Genomic DNA, 23,933 nt, shown 5'->3' on the forward strand with positions numbered 1-23,933 from the left:
TACTCTGATGCTACTACCACACAACACTCTGACACCAGATGTGTGGTGTTTTTTCACACACCAAGCATCCGACAGCAATTCTCTGTGACATGGCTGGGTGTCCTACAATTTAAATCAATTCTGACACTCCCCACCTGGAGGTAGCATCAGACTCCACAGGGTAAGGGCTCAGTCCCACAAGACTGCCCTCACTCCACAGCAGATGCCTATCACTAGTCCAGGTGATGACCAGCTATAAATCAGAGGTTCCGACAAACCCCTCCTCAGGTTTGATTAATTTGCTAGAGCACCTCACAGAACTTAGGGAAACACTTACCTTTAACAGTTTATAAAAGGATACAGATGAAAAACCAGACTAAGAGTTACACAGGATGAGGTCTTGGGAGGATCCTGAGTGCTCTGTCCCCATGGAGTTGGAGTGTGTTCCCTTCCTGGTATTTGGAGGTATTCGTCAACTGAGAAATTCATTGAATCCTATCCTTTTGGGATTTTTATGGAGGTGTCCTCATGTAGCCATGACTTATAATTAAATCCATGTCCAATCCTTTTCCTCTTTCTGGAAAATAGACAGTAGAGCTGAAAATTCCAACCTCCTAATCATGGTCTGGTCTTTCTAGTGACCAGCCCCCAGCGAGGAGCCATCCAGAGCTCAGAGTTGCCTCGTTAGAACAAAAGATGCCCCTAATGCTGTTCTCACTTAGGAACTGACAAAAGTTTTAGGTGCTCTATGACAGGAACTGGGGCAGAGACCAGTATATATATTTTCTTCTATCTCACAAATAGGTATAAAAACTACAGTACATAAATATGTGAGGAATTACTACAACTAATATATCGTTTTAATATACTCTTCCCTTTATTTTAAAAATTTTTTTTTCAACGTTTTTATTTATTTTTGGGACAGAGAGAGACAGAGCATGAACGGGGGAGGGGCAGAGAGAGAGAGGGAGACACAGAATCGGAAACAGGCTTCAGGCTCCGAGCCATCAGCCCAGAGCCCGACGCAGGGCTCGAACCCATGGACCGCGAGATCGTGACCTGGCTGAAGTCGGACGCTTAACCAACTGCGCCACCCAGGCGCCCCTACTCTTCCCTTTATTGAGGAATGATCTACATACTGTAAAAGACACCTATTTTAAGTGTAGAACTCAGTGATTTTACAAAGTAAATGTACAGTCATGCAATAATCCCCACAATCTAGTTTTAGAATATTTCCATCTCACACACCCCAAATCTCCTCTAGCCTACTGGCAGCCAATCACTGCTTTCACCCCCAATTTCTTCAGGATTCTGGTCAGTCTTGTTCTTGGGAAACATACAAGAGAAGGGTTAGTACGACAAACTGTGATCAGCTGCTGTGTCTGAACATGAGGCATTAAGGCTGCTACTTGGTTACTTTCTTAGTATTTCACTGTCATCTGCCATGACCCATCTAGTTTTGTAGGGGCCAGCTGGCAAATTAAATTGGAATTTGATGGAGACCACCACCCTATGAGAGTGGCACACACCTCTACCATTCCCTTGGGATGTGGGTGTGCTTTTAATTTACTATCTCCATTGGGAAGGAGAGTAGTAGTGGCAGCTTGAGAAGCTTCCACTGAGCCCTTCACACTCTTAATACTCTTGATAGCTCCCCAAGGAACCAATGTAAGGGTTCTTTCAACCACCAAGTATGTCCATTCCATCTGTACTTTCAGGGACCAGATATGGTGGGTCTGATAACCTGAAGAATCCACTGTTGGCTGGACCCAGGATGAGACTCCATTTATTACCTGGCTCCTTTATACTCCTACTCTAAAAGGGGGCCATGTTGGCATGTTAGATCCTGGATATAACATCAGTTCAGACCTTGTGTCCAAGAATCCTCCAAAGGCCTGGGTGTTCCCCTTTCCTCAATGCGTGATTACTGTGAGTAAATGTCCATCCTTTGAAGAAGGATGGGGGATTCACAACTGAATGGCAACTATTGTGGGGTTTCAGGACTCCCCATCATAGTACCCTGGCTTCTCTGCAGTTACTGGGTTCTGGAATTGAGAACCAGCTCAGGCGCAGCTGAGGAGGGGACCATGACTTTTTCCTGGGTGACTGCCCTCAACACCCTCCCAATCTTTCTTGATTTCTTTAATTGTATAAATTAACACTAAGTTGAGTGCCCACGTATCTTATTAACCATTGCCGTGGCTCTCTCCAGGTTACTCCTCCTGCTCATTCTCCAGTCCTCTCCCTATCAGACTTTGCAGCTCATGGTGACGGTGATAACTGAGCCCACCCTGTTGGATGGTTAAGGGGTGCCATCTGGTCTTTGTTCTCATCCACTCATCCTCATTGCTATCAGCCCAGTTCTGTAACAGCATCCTTTACCCTCAGCCTGGGCTACAGAGGACAACCCACCACTGGCCTCAGTGAGGCTGGAACCCTTCTTGCCTCTGCATTCCTCATTGCTTTGGTAGATGGAGTGTCCTCCAGGCCCTCTCCCAGAATGTGAGCTGGTGAGTCTTCCAGCCTTACATAGTAGATCCATTCCAACAGGCTTACGTTTAGGAGCCAGGCAGAGGAGGAGGGGCCGGTGAGGTGGAAAGAGAACTAGGAGAGTAAGGTTGTCACTGAGTCTAGAGAAACAAGTGTGAAAGAAGCGGAGAACGGGGCACAGATGAGGACTTGGGGGTTTAGCAAGATGGAGATGTTTTACTGTTGAAAAGAAAAAGCCCAGTTGGAATAGGTGGAGAAGAAAGTTGAAAGGTGAGCTAGTGAAGTTTTACTGTGTCAGAAAGCAGGGAAATGAGGCTGTTGCTGAAGGGGAACAGGGGCCACAGGGAGTTTTGTTTTTTAACTTGGGCGATATTACCGTATGTTTGTATGTTCATGGGAGCACTGGATTGGAGAAGTAGAAATGTATTATGAGGTAGAAAAGAGAGGGCTATCTTTGAAATACACGTTTTTGAGCAAGGGATAGGATGCGCACCACAAACGGTGGATGCCCTTGGTGGGCCTATAAATATGTTTGTTGTAACAGAAAGGAGGGCAGAGCCTAGGTGTACAGAAGGACATAAGTGGAGGGTTTTGTGGACAATGATCAGGTGACTGTGCTTTTGTCTGTCCATTCTTTTCAAGGCAATATGAGCTGGGGAGGTCTGTGAATTGTGCAGAAAGAGAACCAGATGGGAAGAGCAGCTGGGAGAGAATGTAGGACTTCCTCCTCAGTTAGGAGAGCTTGGAGAGCCATGACTTCTTTGTGTGTGTGTGTGTGTGTATTTTAAATGTTTATTTTTGAGAGAGAGCATGAGCAGGGGAAGGGCAGAGAGAGGGGCAGACACAGAATCTGAAGCAGGCTTCAGGCTCTGGGCTGTCAGCACAGAGCCCGATGTGGGGCTCAAACCCACAAACTGTGAGATCACGACCTGAGCCGAAGTCAGACGCTTAACTAACTGAGCCACCCAGGTGCCCCAGAGCCACAACTCCTACGAAAGCTTTCCTTATTTTCTGTTTCTTTTTCCTGTCATGTCCCCTTTTCATAAGGAATTTCTTTCAGAGGTAAAGTATAGCACAAAAAGCCCAATTCTTTTCTTTAGCCCTTGCTAGGTGAAGTCTTTGCTTGCATGTAATGAACACAACATTTTTTTTGCTTGATGTTTTTTCATTTCCTATTAAGCCTACAATTAAACTTCAGTTGCAAATTTGTGGAGAACAGATGTCACTGGTAATAATATAACAAATTCAACAAATATTTTCTGTGTTATCACAGAGTGTACTCTTCGTAACCGTGGTGCCTAGGCACACAGATCCCTGGCCTCAAGATGTTTAAAGACAAGACACATAATAAATTATATATTGTGTTGAAGGTAGTAAGCACTGTGAGTGAAGAATAGAGAGAAGGAAATAGGCAGTGGGGGAGAGGGGGAGGGAAGGCTGGAGGGTTGCAATTTTAAATTAGGAGGTGAAGGTAAGCCCTCAAGGTAACAGCTGAGCAAGAGTTTAAGGGACATGAGGAAGTTCCTCAGCTATGTGGTAACCTGGAGAAATATAACACAGAACAAAAACTGGTGCTTAATGAGCCCATTTGCCAAAGAGGCTGAAGGAACACTTAAGTAATCAGAGGAAGAGAAGGCTCTGCTTTTGCAAATTCTAAGGGAATACAATGACCAAAGGAGAAAATCAACTGTGGATCTGCCTGAGCTGTAGGAAGAGAATAACCAGGATGTGGTATATTCCTGGAAAATGAGTATCTTCAGACAGATAGGTGCAGAGGTGAGAGAAAAAGAGAATGTGGGGAAATATTTGGAAAGACCTAAATAAATTAGTACTTTCTTTGTTTTTTTTTTTTTTTAATTAAGATTTTTAAAGTAATCTCAGTACCCAATATGGGGCTCAAACTCACAATCCCAAAATCAAGAGTCACACATGCCCTACTGACTGACCCAGCCAGGTGCCCTTAAATTAGGAGATAGATTCGTAATTCCATAAATCAAGGATTGGAACCAGCTAAGGGGGAGAGCTCTGGGTGGGCACTATGGGAAATCTGCTTATTATTGGGAGAATGTAGATCATAACACAGGATTTGTAAGCACCAAGATCAGGGTAAGTATTTTACTTCCCTGATCCACAGGCAACTACTTTTTATTTTTGATGTTTGTTTATTTATTTATTTTGAGAGATATAGAGAGCTCGCAGGGGCAGAGAGAGGGAGACAGAGAATTCCAAGCAGGCTCCGCACCCTCAGCTTGGAGTCCAAGGCAGGGCTGGAACTCACAAACTGTGAGACCATAACCTGAACGGAAACCAAGAGTTGGATGCTCAACACTGAGCCACTCAGGCACCCCAACTACTTTTTATTTTAATACCAACTGGGCAGTCACATAGGTTTCTTTGTTTTCTGTTTGTATGTTTTTATTTTTCCTAAATTCTGCATATAAGTCACTTCCAGGATAGGCACACTTTGTCTCTGATGAGTATTAGGTAGCTGGCTGCCTGAAGTTCAAGTCCCAAATAAAATCAATTAGTAATCATTTAATACCTGGTGTAGCAGTCCTAGTTTAAGACTGAACTGGATAGGGGCGCCTGGGTGGCGCAGTTGGTTAAGCGTCTGACTTCAGCCCGGTCACGATCTCGCGGTCCGTGAGTTCGAGCCCCGCGTCAGGCTCTGGGCTGATGGCTCGGAGCCTGGAGCCTGTTTCTGATTCTGTGTCTCCCTCTCTCTCTGCCCCTCCCCCATTCATGCTGTGTCTCTCTCTGTCCCAAAAACAAATAAACGTTGAAAAAAAAAATAAAAAAAAAAAAAAGAAGACTGAACTGGATTATCCTCACCGGTTCAGGCAACTGTCTAAACATGTCCTGAGAACTGGAGACAGACCTACTAGGAATCTCGTTTGAGTTGTAATGAGAATCCTCCCCATGGGAAATCAGTCCTGTGAAGGGAAATGAGAGTCAGTGAGACATCCTTGGTCCAGTGAGGAGACAAGAGGTGATTTTGAGTACTGTACATAATGCCTATACCTTCTGTTACACGGCTCACATTGGATTCATTCTGGTACGAGAGAGCAGGAAGTTAAATAGAAGGATTGTCAGAAACCTGTCACACATCAGGAACTCAGAAAAGGCCTGATTTGAAACTCAGGGAACAGAAGCTGCCTCACGGTTGGGAAGGACGGTCTTCCCGCGCCAGTAGAGTACTCTCAAGGTTCAGCCACAAAGTGTTGACAGTGGCCTTGGTGGCGTTGGCAGAGTGGCAGCTTTGGCAGCCGAGCACAGAAATGGAGGCAGCAGCAGAGTGGGAGAATGCCCTCTCAGGGAGTGCCTCACTTCTGCCAGGTGCCTTAGCCATGTTAAAAAACCAAAATTGAACCAAGTAAATGTGAAGATCTAGCTGGCTCTTTTAAGCGACTCATGAATTGGGCAGCATTTCACCTAGCAAGTAGAGGGCAGCTCCAAGGAGTTGTACAAAAGGGAAGGTTTTTATAGGAAGGAGGGTGGGGCCAGAAGTTATTAGCAAAAGAAAAGAAAGGGTTGTTTCAGGCCTGGTCACCTGCCCTTAGGGGGAAGGACAGGGTGTCTTATTAGGTTGATTACCTTACCTTCTTTTGGGAGATAGAAAAGGGCCCATGTGACTAGATGCCTCATTGATGCTGATCAGAAAATTCGTGACTGACTGGTTATGACTCTATTTCTGGGGGAAGTTGACACCGCAATTAAGTAGCATATCAAGTCCAGATTTGGTGTTTTGGCCTAAATGATGCCATTTTGGGCCTGTGATTTTCTTTGTAACAGCAGTGGCGGCAGTGGCACTGGTGGCCTGGTGGAGTGGAGTGGGGCTGAGCTGCTTGAGCTCAGCACAGTCAGGCTGTGATTTTAGTAGACAGAATTAATGGCAACAGCAGCCACAAACTGCTTTTACAGGGGCCCCAGGGCAAAGAGGCCTTGAGCAGAGCCAATGCAGGAGCAGAACAGCAGAAGGTCCTGGGCCATGGAGCAGGAATCTGGACTCAGCCTGCCAGGTTCAAATCTTGCATCTGCCATTGACCAGCCTTTAAGCTCTGGGTAAATTACTGACCCTTCTGTGTCTCCGTTTTCTTCTCAGTGAATAATATCCAGCTCATAGGGATTTTTAGAGATTACTGAGATTATAATGAAAGCACAGCTCTAGGAAATAGTGATTGGAAATAATAAGCAGGCAATAAAGGTTAACTTATTTGTTTCATCATCTATAGGACATCTCACACGGATTCAATCCAGTAATACTTCATATTCACATTGTTTAATTGCATGAAATACCAGATTATTGGTAACAACCCAACTAGATGAGGAAACTGAAGGACACTGAACAGCCATTGCTGCCTCTATTTTATATTTACCAAATGTTTACCATATGCCAGGCACTGTTGTAGGTGATTTATAATTCTGGAATGTCAAGTAAGAATTTAAGAACTGTCAAAAAAAAAAAAAAAAAAAGAATTTAAGAACTGTCACCATTTAACTAACCATAGATGAGGTTGTGGGCAGATAGGGTCCAAGATCTTTCAGTGTATATTTTAATGCTTTTTGGGGTTTTTTTAACAATTATATATTACAGAACATATTTCTGCTTTTCAGTGCCACATACGGGCACTTCATGTTCCTTGTAGCACTGTAATTTAAAATTATACGAAGACTATCGCGCGCTGGGCACCAGGCGGAACGTCACCCAAACGAAGTAACTACTTGCGACGCTAATTAATTGGGACCAACGGACAAGCAGGGTGGAGCGAGCAACAAACCACTGGTGGCCAGCCCGCGTCTAACGCGGGAGGCGGGCTTTCTCGGGAACGTCAGAGGCCGCCGGCAACCCGTCACGTGACTCCTGGGGCTGTCCGTGCTCCCCACCTTTCCGAGCCAAGCAGCCACGTTGGCGGCGTTCCTGGGCCAGAAGAGGGGGCGTGGCGAGGGCCTTTGCGTGATACGTGCCCCGCCCCCTGCCGGAGCCCGGATGAAGAGTAACGCCATTACCGCCGGAGCCGCGGAGAGCACTGGCGGGCGGTGACTGGTTACCGGACCGGCCGCGCCATGAGAGTCCTCTCCCGCCTGCTTCTGCTTCTCTTGCTTGTGTTTCCCGCCACCCTCTTGCTCCGAGGCGGCCCTGGAGGTGAGGCGAGGGAGTAGGTGGCGGGTCTTGGCCGGGAAGGAGACGAGACGCCACCGACCGCAAGTTTGAAGCTGGAGGCGGCAGCGGCTCCTGGGTCCGGCGTGCGTCCTGCCACCCTCTCCCTACCCCTTCCCCGACCCCCGGCCGGTAGTAGGGGGTCTCAGCGCGCGCGGGCTGAGTCCCGCTGGGGCCTCCGCCTCTTGCGTGCGGAGCGCGGGGCAGTGCCGAGCGACCTTGCTTGGTGGCCGCCCGCAGCCTTGGGCTTCTCCTCTGGCCCGGCACCCGCGCCTGCAGCTGTGGCCGGAGTTGGTGGGTCCTCGGCTTGGGGGAAGGAAGCGAAGGGGCAGTGGGCACAGCTGCACCCCGAGCGCGCTCTGCAGCCCGTTGTATTTCTTCTGGCCGCCTCCGCTCCACCCCCATCCGCTCTGGGCTGACGTGTCTTTAGCTTCCACGTTGGGAGCCCTCCATTCATTTGCTGAAACCCTTGGTCTCTACACACCTAAACTCTTAGAGCATCTTTTTTTCTGGCCATCTCCCTGTTTATGAGCACTCGGTCCGTCCGTGTTACCAGGAGTCTTCATTTCAGAAGAACTCCACATGTTCGCCTTCATCGTCCACCCCTTACTCCCAGGCCGAACGAGGAATTCGTACTACTTGAGCCCTCGGTTTTCTTCTCCTATCTATCGTTTTTCTGTTAACTGTTTTTTGTTCTGTGGGAAACAGCGCTTTGCTCTTGGGGGTGGGGGGTGGGGAATCTACTTCGACACGATACGTTTATTTCGGCTTATTCTTTCCAACAGTTAACCTGGTGTGGAAATAACTTAGCAGAACATTAATGATGTGGAAACTTGGCTTTTTGCCCTGGTTCTATCAGGAACTTCAGTTTTCTAATCTGTAAAATTCAGTCTGACTAAAAGATTACTAGAATTCCTTTCATTCTGTGAGTTCAGGCAAGCTGTGTGGCAAAATGAATGATAGTGCCAGGTACCCATGAGTGGTTTTGCAAAGAACGGCGAGGTGACTGGCTTCTATTTAGTGGATAGAAAACCAAGTGAGAGAATTACCCAAACCTGTTAATGAAATCATTTGCGGGTGTAAAGAGGGATTCTTTTCCTTTATGAGTGGCTTGCTGGTCTGTGCTCACTTGGCTTTTTAAAGAAAATTAGACGATTGTACTTGATTAGAATCTAGGTGTATTTTTTCAGATTTTAAAACATGCTCATCTTTAAGAAACATCAATTCAGTATCTAAAGCCAACTGGACATCTTTAAGCATTTTTTGTGAGGAATGGTCTTTCAAAGGATGTTTTCTCTTCATTTTTCCAATTGAAAATGGCTAGACTTTTAGGCACAAGATTGTTACTGGTTAACATTAATATCTACTGAAATGTAGGGTGCAAATTCATTATGTATATTGACAAGTCTTGAAATTTAAGTACAGCTTAAAATTGTGTGAGCATAGGTATTTTTCTTACTGGTTTTAGAAAATGACTTGTAAATTATGAATGCACTATTTGAGTCTTTCTTCAGCAAACAGTAGAAGCTATTTTTCACAATGTGTTCGCAATGTGTGGATCAGTGTTCTTTAATATTTTAAATAAATCTTAGCCAGTAAGAACTAAAGGAAGTGCAAAAAACTTAAAATGCATAGTCCTTAGTATGTACTGTTTTTCTTGGGTATTGCAGCATCTACATATGCTTCCTTTCCCACATTTTTCCCTCTACTGAACTGCCACATCATCATTTTTTTTCTGAGGAAAGTTGGAAGAATCACTAGGACTTGGGAATTCTTTTTTGAGGTCTTGCCTGAGATAGATTTAATGTGACTTATTTAGAGAACTTTTGTCTATAAAATTATAATTTCTTGGCCTTACAGTTATGCTTAATTTTTAAGTGTAGGGAAAATAAAAAAGTACTTGAACATCTTTGAAGGTATATGCAGAAGTAAATGCATGCTTTCAGGGCTATGAGCCCTGAAGTTATTAGTGCAGTTTTCATTAAATCATATGCATTTTATGCAAGCTAGTTTTTACCATGGATGCCATACAAATGTATGTTCCTTGAAATTACATGCTATCAAGTTCTAAAAGTTAGAACTGTAGTCAAGTTTAATAACAAATGTTTCTTGCCTAGTTATTGAGAGTGCTATTTTCCTTTAGACCTGAGCAGGGTTTTTGTTTGTATGGTTAATGACAGGGATTAAATTTTGGAGCTTTTTACATTTATCTTTGTATGTACGTATGTATTTATGTATTTGTATGTACGTATGTATTTATGAGAGTACTAGAGGGGGAGAGGATCAGAGGGAGAAGGAATCTCAGGCTTGATCCCACGACCCTGGGATCCTGACCTGATCTGAAATCAAGAGAGGCTCAACCGACTGAGCCACTCAGCCTCCTGGAGCTTCTTTTTTTTATTTTTTAAATTTTATTTTTTTTTTCAACGTTTATTTATTTTTTGGGACAGAAAGAGACAGAGCATGAATGGGGGAGGGGCAGAGAGAGAGAGGGAGACACAGAATCGGAAACAGGCTCCAGGCTCTGAGCCATCAGCCCAGAGCCTGACGCGGGGCTCGAACTCACGGACCGCGAGATCGTGACCTGGCTGAAGTCGGACGCTTAACCGACTGCGCCACCCAGGCGCCCCTCCTGGAGCTTCTTTAAAACAAACTTGCTTCAAGTTTTTTATTTGGGCCTCCAGACATCTTTAGTTTCACCTTCATTTTCCTAACAGATGCTTTTTAAAATTAAACAGCATTTCCCATTAAAATTAACATATAGTTGGTAAGACAGTCAATAAGATAAAATCATGAATCATCTAGATGCATTGTAATTTGTCATCATTCAAGTGAACTGAGAGATTGAGTTACTCCAAGGGGGAAAGTGTGTTGCCTATACCTGGGATTAAAAAACATTGGTTTGCCAGGGGTAAAGGTTAACTGTTTGTTTTGTATTTTATTGTTAGGCTCATTAGCTGAGGCTCAAGATCTTACAGAAGATGAAGAAACGGTAGAAGATTCAATAATTGAAGATGAAGATGATGAAGCAGAGGTGGAAGAAGATGAACCCACAGATTTGGTTAGTGTTCTATACAGTGTAACTCATGTATATGTCATTTCTAGAATTTATCCTTTTATAGACAAATTTGATATTAACATTCTTGCTTTTAGAGGCTTGTAAATGTGATCAAAGTGGATTGAAGTTGGGAGAATGGGGCCAGTCATTGAGGATGGATTATAAATATTTTCTTGCACAATGAAGGAGACATGAAACAAAGAACAATTAAAGATCATATGATTGTGAGTCTATGAGGGTAATAGTATAGTGGGAATAGCACTGGACCAGTGTTGATAGATTTGGGATGCATACTACTTAGCTTTTTGACCTTGAGTAGCTTTTCTCTCTGGATTTCATTTGCCTCTTCTTTCCTTCATTCAGTTAGCAACTATTTACTGAGTCCCTACTATGTGCTAGGCACTGTTCTTGGTGTGAGGATAGACCAGATATTTTCTCTGCTATCATGGAGTTTCTGTTCTTGGGGCGGTATGTGTGTATTTTGCTGGCAGGAAGTGAGGAGCAGGCAGTAAACAGTATGTAAAATGTGTCCTGTGAAGAGGAAGGGGTTTAGAGAAGATGTCTTGAAAGTCCTCTAGTTCTGAGACTTATGACAGTAAGAATGTTAGGCTAAAATCAAGATTATTGCTGCATGCTTCTAGCTAATTTCATTTCCTCTCTTGGACTACTATAATTTATCCTACACATTTTTTTTTCTTTACTACTTTTAAACCCCAAAATTGGTCCTCTTCACAGTCTTAGCAACACATTGCCTTCAGTGTCAGAAAGCGAAGGCTATCAGGTGCAAACGCTGTCAAATTTTCTACTTCTAAATATGTTACTCATTCTTTCTACATTTTCCTTAAAAATTAGTTGTCTTTACTGTCTTCTAAGGCTAGCCCTACCACCTGTGTTCTTGTCCCCTGTCGTCCTGTGGGATTTTGTATTATTCTGTAATTTCACATGTTGATCCTTCTTAGTGACTTGTTTCTTTCAAACTGTATATGCATATACAGTACTTACATACTCCACTTTGTATTCTCCACTTTAAGTTGCTACACATTTTATCTTTACCAGCACATTTCTTGGAAGAGTAAATGTATAGTTTTACTATGTATCTAGTAAAACTGTTCTTGCTAAGTCACTACTGACCTAATTGTGAAATTCCTGGTCTGTTTTTCATTGTTTTCCTGTTCAAACTCTTAGCATTTGCAGAGTAGAGTATCCCTTTCTTCAGTCCCTTCATGTTGGCTTCTGTGGTACCCTCCCCCTTTAGTTTCCTCTGCCCATCTTCTGCTGCTTGGTCTTTCCACTATCTTCTCTCCCCTGCTTATCCCCATAATGTTAATGAAACCTGTGGTTTCAGGGCTCCTGGGTGGCTCAGTTGGTTGGGCGTCCAACTTCGGCCTAGGTCATGATCTCATGGTTTGTGGGTTCGAGCCCTGTGTAGGGCTCTGCACTGATAGCTTGGACCCTAGAGCCTGTTTCGCATTCTGCCTCCCTGTCTCTCTGTGCCTCCCCACTTGTGCGTGCACTCTCAAAAATAAATAAATAAACATTAAAAAAAAAACCCTGTGGTTTCAACCAACACCATCTTTAACTGACAACCTTCAGACCTTGTCTCTAACCACTTACCTTACTGAACTCCATACCTTTATTTCCAGCTCTTTGCCAGTTAGCACCATCTGGATATTCCATTAGTACCTCAAATTTTATTTATTTATTTATTTTTTAAAATATTTATTTATTTATTTTTGAGAGACAGAGAGACAGAGTGTGAGCAAGGGTAGGGGCAGAGAGAGGGAGACACAGAATCTGAAGCCGGCTCCAGGCTCTGAGCTGATAGTACAGAGCCCAGTGCAGGGCTCCAACCCACAAACCGTGAAATTGTGACCTGAGCCGAAGTCGGAAGCCCAATCAACTAGCCACCAATGCGCCCCTTAGTACCTCAGATTTTATGTGTCCAAAATGGAATTCAGCTTTTAGCATTCATCCCACCTCCATAAATTATTTACTGTTTTGATATGGCTCAGTGATTCAAGCTCTTGCCTTATTACTTCCATTTCTTTTTATCCCACAACCCATTAAATCATACCTTCAGGGTGATTTGTCTTAACTTTCTCTAGCATACCCTTTCCTCCTTAATACAGTTTTAGGGTTCCTGCCTTCTTGTCTCTGGTCTCTTTTCTCAAAGGTGGAAATTCACTAACTCTTACTAAATTAGTGGTATCATTAAGGATACTTAAAATATAACATTATACAATTGCATAGTCATCAAACAAATTTTTGAGTGCCTTCTCTTGAGTACTAGCTGGCTGTGGAGAATTTTTTTTAAAGTGTAAGACAGTCTTTGCCCTTGATGTCTGTCTGTTGGGGGAGAGAGTGTTTTACATAAATGGAAGGCGAAATGCCAGTAAACAGTGGTGCCCTTAAGCATCTCAATTTATTAAGGGCCTGAATATTTCAAATATATGAATATCTTTGTAATTCTCATTGATGCTTGGAGAAGGACTGCACTGAGGATTAAAATTGTAAATTAAAATTAATTCATATTTTCTATCACCTTTGTTGAGACCTAATTTACGTATCATGGTAGTCTCTTTTAAACATGCAATTCAGTGATCTTTAGTAAATACTAAGGTGAGCAGTTCTGAGTTTTAGGACATTTCCATCATCCCAATATAATCCTTCTTTTCCTTTCCTTTCCTTTTCTTTTCCCTTTTCCTTTCTTTTCTTTTCTTTACCATTTTTACCAAGTTGTGTGATGTCTTCTCAGAGGAAAATTGTTCTCTTAATCAGGATAGAAATCACTCCAAGGGTGAGGACAAGGTGCTCGAGAACAGAAGTCTGACAAAAGGGCTACAGGCCAAGTCTAGTGGTCTTTATTCTTTTACATAATTGTCTGTGGCTGCGTTTATGCTGCAGCCTCAGAGTTGAGTAGTTGCCCGAGGGACCTCATGGTTCTCAAAGCCAAAAATACTTGATATCTGGGTCCATGGGTTGGTGCCACTTTCAGAGTATTGTTTCCTCCACCCATGTTGTGGGAGGATGGGGCAGGTAGCTGGGGAAGACTAAGTTTGAGACTTTTTCCTATAAGGTAGTATTCCTGGTATTTACATTAAGGGGGAAAATGAATACTATTTGTTTTAACTAGAATGTAAAATGTTCCTTTGACAGACACATTTTAAGCTTTTTTCAAACTTTACAAAGTTTACCAACCCATGCTTTAGGACCTTGAAGCTTGAAGTGTGGTTTGAGTATGTGAAGCCTTGGCATTTCCTGGGTGCTTTTAGAAATACAGAATTTCCGGGGCACCTGGGTGGCTCAGTCAATTAAGAGTATGACTTTGGCTCAGGTCATGATCTCGCAGTTTGTGAGCTCAAGCCCTACAAGCTGTGCTGCCAGCTCTGAGCCTGGAGCTTGCTTCTGTTTCTGTGTCTTCCTCTGTCTGCCCCTCCCCTGCTTATGCTCTGTCTCTGAAAAATAAATAAATGTAAAAAAATTTTGGGGGGACAAAAAAAAAAAGAAATACTGAATTTCCAGCTTTCCCTAGAGTTATATCAGATCTGCATAAAATCTCCAGGGGATTGGTATGCACTTTACTTTTTGAGATGTAAATTTTATTTTAACTGATGAGATACACTGAAATTCATTCACTACTAATCCCAAGAAAGCCTCAGAGAAGCAGTCTTTTGTGCTAAATCTAGTGAAGTCATTTTTTTAAAGTCATAATTTAATTTTTTAATGATGTATTTTTACCCCATAATTACTTTTTAATGTTGTTTTTCTTAGGCTGAAGATAAAGAAGAAGAAGATGTATCTGGCGAACCTGAAGCTTCACCAAGTGCAGATACAACAATCTTGTTTGTGAAAGGAGAAGGTAATAGAGAAATGTTAGTTTTGATTCAGACATAGGAATTTTTCAGATGACAAGCTCACTTTATTTGGGAAGCAGAGATGCTTAAGATCTTTACTATTTTCCTCTCTTAGATTACAAATAAGTATGTAAATACATATTTCCAAGCAAGTTTTCCTATATGTGTGAATAGCCATATCTGTAAGGTAGTATTTTTGGCATTTAAACTAAGGGGGAAAATAAATACTATCCATTTTAACTAGAAGTTAAATGTCCTTTTGAAAGCTACTGTTTTAAAACTTTTTTCAAACTGCCACAGTAAACTAACTTATATCTTGAGTGTAAATATTAGTGAAATATTAAATCTGTACTATTAGGCCTTGATTAAAGCCTAGGTTTCAGTAAAAGAAAATACATATAATGTCTTAGGTTTATTGAGGGCTATATAGCAGACACTGTTCTCAGTACTTTGTGTGTATTATTTAATCCATATGAGGATAGTTACTACTGTTCAGTAGAGAGTCTAGAGAGGTGGGGAACTTGTCCAGGATGACTCAGCTGGTAAATAGATTGTGAAGACAGACCCAGATTTGTCTGTCCCAAAACCTCTGCTAAACTGGGTGAAACTCAGCTCTATAGACCACAATGTAATCATTGAAGACTTCTTTTTTGAAATTATTAATTATCTTGGTCTTCTCAAGTTTTGTTTTATTCTCACCTATATTCCAATTTTATGCCTCCAGTAGGTATGATATGAATAAGAGATTCCCCCTTCTCCTTTTTTTGTAGCTGTCTCCTGGGGTCTCACCTTCAAATTTGTGTTTTGAGTGATTGCTCAAAGTGGATATGGGTTACCTGGTTCGTTTTTGTTTTTTTCTCAGTATTTTAACAGATACTACAATTTTCAGGTGAATCTCTTAGGCCTATCTTTCTGTCATTCTTCTGTTATTTGCACAGATAATAGATACTGAGTTGAAGGTGATTTCAAGACAGATAGTCACACGGCAGCATAATCTTAACTGCTAAAAGTACACATCTCTTTCTTAGACCACATGATGTGCAAGTGATGTAGTCTGACATTGAGATACTCCATTCAGTTCTTAAGTTGGAACACTGGAGCACAGACAAGGGTTGCAGTTTATACATCAACTGTAATCTGTTATAGTTAGTAGGGGGCTGGAGTGAGCTACTAAAAAAGATTCTGAAACCAGGTCCACGTGTAGGAGAGGGTGCCCAGATCCTTATAATGTCTCTTCGTGTCCTTTGAATGTTTTCTAATCTTCTGGTTTCTTTTTTTGTTTCTTAGATTTTCCAGCAAATAACATTGTGAAATTCCTAGTAGGCTTTACAAACAAGGGTACAGAAGATTTTATCGTTGAGTCTTTAGATGCCTCGTTCCGTTATCCTCAGGACTACCAGTTTTATATCCAGAATTTCACAGCTCTTCCTCTGAACACTGTAGTACCGCCCCAGAGACAGGCGACTTTTGAGTACTCCTTCATTCCTGCAGAGCCCATGGGTGGACGACCCTTTGGTCTAGTCATCAATCTAAACTACAAAGATCTGAACGTAAGGCCTTCTAAACCTTTTTTTTTTTTTTTAAGTTAGAGATGGAGGAGGACAGTTGACATTGTTTAATGAATACTCTTACTCATCTAAGTGTTTTGTAGTTGGAACTGTGATGGGCAAGAGGGAAGCAAAAATAAATTACACATGTTTGTCTTCAAGTCTAGAATCCAGTGGGGGCAGATGGATGTGAACAGGTGATATCACAGCATTTATAAATGATACATAGTGAGGGATGGGTGTAAAGTGCTGTAGTATGAAAGTGGATGTGACTTGAGCTAGATGTTAAAAGGAAAAGGAGCAGTAAGCCACACAGTGGAGTCTGCTTCGTATTCAGATGTTAATATGTGTTAAGTAATCTATTTTGTACTTCCTTTTATTGCTTGCATTTTGCCCATTTTACTGCTTTTATTTGTAAGTGAAGGTCTTTCTGTAACTGTTTTTCCATCATTTTATACCCTCATAGATAAAAACATAACCAAATATTTTTCGGATAGAGCAGTGAGGTTTATGGTTTATGAGAACCAAATAGTCTAATATGCTCTGTTGTCTTTTTTGTGGTTTTTAATATACACATTGTATATCCAAAGAATTAATGAGAGAAGGCCACTAGAATTTTACTGCTGAGAGTTGACTTCTAGGTGCCAACTATTATGTCCTTTAGATGAGAGCACATCTAAACCATTCCCTTCTCAAAGTTTTCAAAGAGGGAAATTTCATCCTCTCCTGGGAGCTTACTCAACCTTTTCATCGCATAGTGTCAACATGTTCACTCATGTCTGAGATCAATTTCTCATGCTGCCATTAAGTTTTCTGTTTTTCTTTAAATTACTTAGTGGGAAGGGTTTTTCATCCTTCAAAATAATGTATTAAGTTTCCTCAACTTCATAGTTAAACAGTTTGAATAATTATATATTTTGTCTTGTTTTTGAGCACACATGTACATAGTTTCAGTTCCAATTTGAATGTTAGTTTGTATCCTCAATGTATTCTGATTGCTGGAATTGTCATTGGAGCAATGTGGATGGAAAGATCTCAAAGTAAAACTTAAATAATTACAGTTTAGCAATAAGTGACAGTTTTGAGAAAGTACTGCCTTGTTGTGAAGCATCAAATGCTGAAAACATCCTAAGTATTGTCCCAGTGACTATGATGAATTTGAAAACTGAAGTGTGAAACTGACAAAATTATTCCAAGACCACAACATAAACATGCTTTGATACTGCAGATCATGTTTATTGTAAATTGATTTCCAGTTCATTGTGAATTTAGAGCATGGATTTGACGTCTGTTCAAATCTAGTTCTTAAAATCCGCTACTCTACATTTTCATGCTGTTCCCTTCTTTGGAGGATTCTGTACAACAGAAGTTATGGCTTCTAGTTAATGGGTGTTCTGTGGGGTTTTTTTTTCTTTCTGCACATTTGTCTCCTTTTTACTTTACTTCCCTGTTTTCTCACACCTTTCCCCTTCTCTGCCCTCATGAAAGTGGAGGACAACTTTAGCAAGGTTTTTTATTTTGTAGAAGAAAGTAATACAATGTTGAGTCTCTGACATTGAGCTAAGTGATGAGAAAGCTGTTTCTTTATCTGTTGGGGATTCTTCTAAGAAATTGTACAACCTTTTATTTTTTCAATGAATTTCACATTTTTGTGATTTATTTTATTAATAGGGCAATGTATTCCAAGATGCTGTCTTCAATCAAACAGTTACGATTATTGAAAGAGAGGATGGATTAGATGGAGAAACGTAAGTGAAAGTTGCAATGTGTAGGTAGATCTTGATCTCACATGTCAGGCCTGGAAAGCTTGCTCCTGTCAACATTTGTTTTAATAGCAAAAATGAACCTATAAATTTTGTGAAATCTATATCTTAGGTGGTTCTTATAACTATTAACAGAGAGGAAGGATGGTTGAAACTGATAAAAAAAAAAAAAAAAACTGTTTTAAAAAAGAGAGCTGGCTTTCTGAACATCCCCTAAATTCTTTTCTACCCCATGCTCATAAGCTGATCACCAGCCTCATCTAAGTTACATACCTCTTAAATTGCTATTAAAAATATAAATTAGAAGATGTTATTATCTTGGAAACTGTGTTCTTCATGAATAATGATGAGTCATTTATACCGTATACATATATGTAATTGAGCAAAAGCAATTTTTAAATCAAATTATGCGAAATAATATTTGAGGGAGACAAAAGCTAATATAATTATTTTAACTAACTGAGCTTGAGCTTGAGTATGACAAATAATAAAGTAATTTTATTTAGTTTAGATCAGATACTTGGTTTTTTTTTTTTGACTAATTGTTCTTAAAGATAAAAGTAAATTTGTGGAACTTACTACCTAGATATAAATTGAATATAAAATATTTTCTTCTTTTGCCCCATAAGTTATTTGGAAAACTTATATTGTGTTAGAATTACAACTGTAATTAGTTGTGCTATTGTTTGAGGTAAAGCAAAATTCTAGTTTTAATTAGTTGTGTTTCTTATGAATTAAAGCCAGTTTGTTTTTTCTCCTTTTATATCAGAATCTTTATGTATATGTTCCTTGCTGGTCTTGGGCTGTTGGTGGTTGTTGGCCTTCATCAACTCCTAGAATCTAGAAAGGTAATTCTAGATGAATGACTCTTACAGTCATACATCAAAAGTTGTTATATACTGAGCATATTCTAGTTATTTGTGGCTTCTTGCTATCATTCTAAGTTTGTGTATTTACAGGTTTGTTGCACCTTAAAAAATTTTTTTTTTATTGTTTATTTTTTGAGAGCAAGCATGAGTGGGGGAGGGGCCAAGGGACGACAGGAGAGAGAGAATCCCAGGCAGACTCTGCACTGTCAGCACAGAGCCCGATGTGGGGCTCGAACTCAAAAACTATGACCTGAGCTGAGATCAAGAGTCAGGTGCTTAACCAACCGAACCACCCAGGCATCCCTGTTGTACCTTTTTAAAATAAAACTGGGGCACCTGGGTGGCTCATTTAAGTGTCCGACTCTTGATTTTGGCTCAGGTTACCATCTCATAGTTCTTCGTGAGATTGAGTCCCATGTCTGGCTCTGCACTGGCAGGGTCTGCTCGGAATTCTTTCTGTCTCCCTTTCTGTCCCTCCCCTGCTCACATGTACCCTCTCTCTTTTTCTGTCTCAAAATAAACATTAAAAAAAAAATAAACTGAAGATGAGACCTTGGATATGTGACTGATTTGTTTAGACTTTCATATACATACAATTAGCATCTTTGGCTACACCCTCCAGAATGATCTTTACCTTCTTATTGTAATTCTAAATCGTGCTAGAATTTTATTCTTTAAACTCAGTAAGATTTCATTGTTCTGTTTGCTATGCTTTTTCATGGATTTGTTATTTGTGAGCAACACAGATTTTAGATTTGCTTTAATACTCTTAACTGTAAGGATAGCAATTACCTAAGTCTTTTCATCTGAAAAAGGAAGAATGAATTTGGCTGTATTCTGTCTAGCTTCTGCTTTCTTGTTAAGGTACTAAAGTGGCAACACTGAAGCGCCTGCTATAATCTTGGTTTCTCTTTCTCTGGATACAGTAGCTAATTCCATCACTGTATCTTTAGCTCCCTGTCCTCCCTGCAAAAAACCAGAGCAACCCATATTATTGCTCTCAATGGAAAGTATAACACGATTTGTGTCAGAGACAGTAAGTACTTGCTCTTTAAAAGAGAAATACTGGAGCGCCTGTGTAATGCAGTCGGTTAAGCGACCAACTTGATCTCGGCTCAGGTCACAATCTCACGGTTCATGAGTTCGAACCCCGCATCAAGCATCTGAGCTGATGGCACAGAGCCTGCTTGGGGTTCTGTCTCTTCTTCTCTCTGTCCCTCCCCTACTTGTACACTCCGACACACATGTTTTCTCTCTTAGTGAATAAACTTGAAAAAAATTAAAAATGTTCTTTATTTTAAAAATAATAAAAAAAAATAAAAGAAATACTTGGAGGGCACCTGGGTGACTCATTTGGTTAAGCTTGGCTCAGGTCATGATCTCATGGTTGTGGATACTGTGTCGGACGCGGTGCCTGCTTTGGAATCTCTGTCTCCTCCTCTATCTGCCTCTTCCCCCCTCCCCCCCAAAACAAACATTTAGGATAAAAAATAGAAGAGAAATACACAGGGCACCTGGGTGGCTCGTCAGGTAAGCGTCTGACTCTTGATTTCAGCTCAGGTCATGATCTCGTGGTTTTAAGAGTATGAGCTCCATGTTGGCCATGTAGAACCTGCTTGGGATTTTCTCTCTCTCCCTCTCTCTCTGCCCCTCCTGTGAGCTCTCGCTCTCTCAAATAAATAAACTTTAAAAAAAAAAGAGATGGGGCCCCTGGGTGGCTCAGTCAGTTAAGCACCTGACTTCAGCTCAGGTCATGATCTCACGGTTCATGAGAGCACAGCTCACGCTGGGCTGTGTGCTGACAGCTCAGCCTGGAGCCTGCTTCAGATTCTGTCTCCCTCTCTCTCTGCCCTCCTCTGCCCACACCCTGTCTCTCTGTCTCTCAAAAATAAATAAATGTTAAAAAAAAGTTTTTTTTTTTTTTTAAAGAGAAATACTTAGTGCTCAAGTGTTAATTTCCATAACTTTCTTTCCCACGTTTTCATGATAGCATTTTTGCTATAAATTTGTGTATTAGGTATAATGGCATCTTTAATTTTTTTTTTTTTTTTATTTGGATGAAGCCATTTTTTAGTTACCTTTCTGTGTATATAGTCTGGTTTCTGGACTGTATAACTAATACTCTTATGTAAATGGCTAGGTTTTTTTGTTTGTTTTAAGAGCAAGACTAAAGAAGGAATTGAATCACTTTCTTCCAAACAGTTTTGCTGCAAGTACTCCAGGGACAAAGTTTGAGGTTGTTGTTGGCTTAAATGAGATTTTATGTTCTTGTTTTGTTTTACCTGTGCCGTCTGTTTAAAAAGTGTGTTTAGGTAACAGTACAGCAATCTGCCTGCCTACATTGAATGTTTTAGTAATTATCTTGAATTTTGTTTGATGTAGAAAACTTATTCTTTAAAGTTCGTTTCCCAAAGAGAAAGAAAAATTGTATAAATAGAAGTTCTTGCTTGGTCCACCAGTTGTATAACAACATATGAAGCTTTATAGCAGAGGAAAAGGTCTTTAAAACCTGAAAACAAATAACTGTTGCAAAGATTTATTACTTATAATTTATTCTTTTTTTTTTTTTTTAATGTTTTGTTTATTTTTGAGAGAGTGTACACACACACATGGGCGGAGGAGGGGCAGAGTGAGAGGGAGACAGGATCTGAAGAGGGCTCTGTGCTGACAGCAGAGAGCCCTGTGCAGGGCTTGAACTCACAAACTGCGATTGTGACCTGAGCCGAAGTCAAACACTTAACCCATTGAGCCACCCAACCCCCCCCCTTATTGTTTATTCTTTATAATTAGTGTTAGACATGACTTTTCTCTTTTAATTAATAAAATACTTAAGTAAGGGTATGTTTTTAAAACTATTTGTTTAAGATATATAAATTAGGTAACTTAATAGGTCTTTTTAAAATTACTGTGAACATAATAGAACTTCTTTAAAATGATGTTTTTATGCTTTTTTAGCGCAAGAGACCCATACAGAAGGTAGAAATGGGTACATCAAGTCAGAATGATGTTGACATGAGTTGGATTCCTCAGGAAACTTTGAATCAGATCAGTAAGTACTCTTATAAATGTGGCTGGAAATTTTTTCTCTTAAATGGAAATCAAATTAAGTATTTTAGATTTAAAAACACTTGGTCAATTCTACTTAACACTCATCTTTTCCATTGCTTGTATAGAATCTAGTATAATATGATTAGTAAACACTTAAAATTTTTTTTTCTGAGTAGTATTTTTATGCTTTAATTTAGAATGCTTCCATATCTGCAGTTTAATCTACAAATGTGTGAATTTCTCTGTATTCCTAATCTTTTCCTATCTCTTTTTTTCTGTTGCTTCAGTGCAGAGTAGAAGAGGTGAGGCAATTAATTTTTTTAATGGTGTTTGCTATGTATAGTTTTGGGGAGGTTGTATAGCATATGAATACAGTACATTTAATGAGTAATGGAACAGTTTTTTATAGCACTATATTTATTAGAAAAACTAACTACCCACTGCAGTTTGAAAGAGTAAACCTAAAATATTGCTTGGTGGTTTACCTAACATATTTCAGCTTTATCACATATGCAATTAGTTAAAATATTAATCTTTATAGATATTTTTTCTTCAGCTGTAAATGGGCTTTTAAAAAAAATGTATTGTAAAAGTAGTATGGCTTCATATTAAGAACATTATAATAATAGGGGCATCTGGGTGGCTCAGTTGATTAAGAATCTGACTCTTGATTTTGGCTCTGCTCATAATCTCACGGTTGGTGAATTTGAGCTTCACATCGGGCCCTGCAATGTGGAGCCTGCTTGGGATTCTCTCTCTCCCCACCCCCCTGTGCCCCTACCCTGCTCACGTTCTTTCAAAATAAATAAACTTAAGAAATTAAAACAAAACAAAAACAGTACAGAATGAAAAACTGAGATCACCTTCTCACTCCACTAATTTCTTTTTCTTTTTCTACAAGTAATTGTTATTCTAAGTATTTTCTGTACATTTACCAGTGCATATGGCTATTGTTTCTGTGAATGTTGTACACAGATGGCATAATGCTATGTGCACTGTACTAGAATCCCAAGTTTTCGTATGTTGGATATTTTTTTTATGATACTTATTTACCTCATTGTTTTTAACAGCTGGATAGTATTCCTTTATATAAATGTGTCATGATAAATTAAACTTGTTGAAGGATGTTGAAGGATGTTTTAATTCCAGATTTTCATTTTTAACTTAAAACTATAATGAATATTTTTATATAAATTTATGGGATAATTTATCTTTTTTTTTTAAATTGAGGTAATTGACATACAACATTATATTAGATTCAGATGTACAATGTAGTGATTCACTATTTGTATATATTGTGAAATGATCACAGTAAGTCTTGTTACTGGCCCCACACAGTTAAAAGTCTTTTTTTTCTTGTGATAAGAACTTTTAAGATGTTTAAATATACAATGCAGTATTAACAACTATAGACACCATGGTATCCATTATACCCCCATAACTTATTTTATAAAGCTGAAAGTTTGTGCCTTTTGACCCTCTTCTCCTTTCACCAACCCCTCTATCTGGGATAGATAATTCCTTAAAAGTAGAATAGTTAGGTCTAAGATTATATACATTTTTTTTAATGGAAAAAGCTCTTTCCCTCCCAAAAGATAGCATCCGTTTATGTTCTCAGCAGTGTACAACATTGCCTGTTTCTTTTCTACTCTCACGAGTCTTTCTCAGGCATTAAATATTATCAAATGTTTTAATCTGGTGGTATGATACAAAATGGGATCATTGTTTTTCATTGACAATTAAGAATGAGATTTGAGGGGCACCTGGGTGGCTCAGTCGGTTAAGCGTCTGACTTCGGCTCAGGTCATGATCTCACAGTTAGTGAGTTCGAGCCCTGCATCAGGCTTTGTGCTAACAGCTCAGAGCCTGGAACCTGCTTCAGATTCTGTGTCTCCCTCTCTCTCTCTGCCCCTCCCTGCTCGCTCTCGCACGCTGTCTCTCTCTCTCTCTCTCTCTCTCTCTCTCACTCACTCAAAAATGATAAATAAACATTAAAAAATTAATAAAAATTAAAAAGTAAGATTTGACTTCTTTATACATATATAGCCACTTATTTTTTTTGTGAATCAGCTATTTGTGTCCTTCCTGGATTTACAAATTGAATTGTTTTCATGTGTATTACTTTCAGGGAATGTTCTCTATTGAAACATAATTATGGTAGGGTAGG

General features: G+C 40.2%; 1 protein-coding gene and 1 long non-coding RNA gene across 6 annotated transcripts in view; one reads left to right on the top strand and one right to left on the bottom strand.

Annotated features, from left to right (window-relative positions):
- Positions 1-7,305, bottom strand: part of LOC123385310 — a 46,396-nt gene extending 39,091 nt beyond the window's left edge. The window contains exon 1 of the long non-coding RNA XR_006597577.1: positions 5,302-7,305. This is a non-coding gene — a long non-coding RNA (uncharacterized LOC123385310). The remainder of the gene's footprint in view (positions 1-5,301) is intronic.
- A 128-nt stretch (positions 7,306-7,433) lies between these two features.
- SSR1 (signal sequence receptor subunit 1) overlaps positions 7,434-23,933 on the top strand; it is a 40,559-nt gene continuing 24,059 nt past the window's right edge. Inside the window, exons 1-8 of one of the 5 annotated variants that reach the window (XM_045057161.1) lie at positions 7,434-7,612; positions 10,576-10,688; positions 14,457-14,544; positions 15,827-16,089; positions 17,758-17,834; positions 18,619-18,697; positions 21,674-21,767; positions 22,054-22,068. In XM_045057161.1, coding sequence (XP_044913096.1) covers positions 7,534-7,612; positions 10,576-10,688; positions 14,457-14,544; positions 15,827-16,089; positions 17,758-17,834; positions 18,619-18,697; positions 21,674-21,767; positions 22,054-22,068 — 808 coding nt within the window. In that variant the 5' untranslated portion in view covers positions 7,434-7,533. The remainder of the gene's footprint in view (positions 7,613-10,575; positions 10,689-14,456; positions 14,545-15,826; positions 16,090-17,757; positions 17,835-18,618; positions 18,698-21,673; positions 21,768-22,053; positions 22,069-23,933) is intronic. The other 4 variants (XM_023253707.2, XM_045057162.1, XM_023253708.2 and 1 more) reach the window with 4 other exon arrangements.

The sequence above is a fragment of the Felis catus genome, chromosome B2 (genome assembly GCF_018350175.1).
Source record: "Felis catus isolate Fca126 chromosome B2, F.catus_Fca126_mat1.0, whole genome shotgun sequence".
NCBI classification, from domain to species: Eukaryota; Metazoa; Chordata; class Mammalia; order Carnivora; family Felidae; genus Felis; species Felis catus.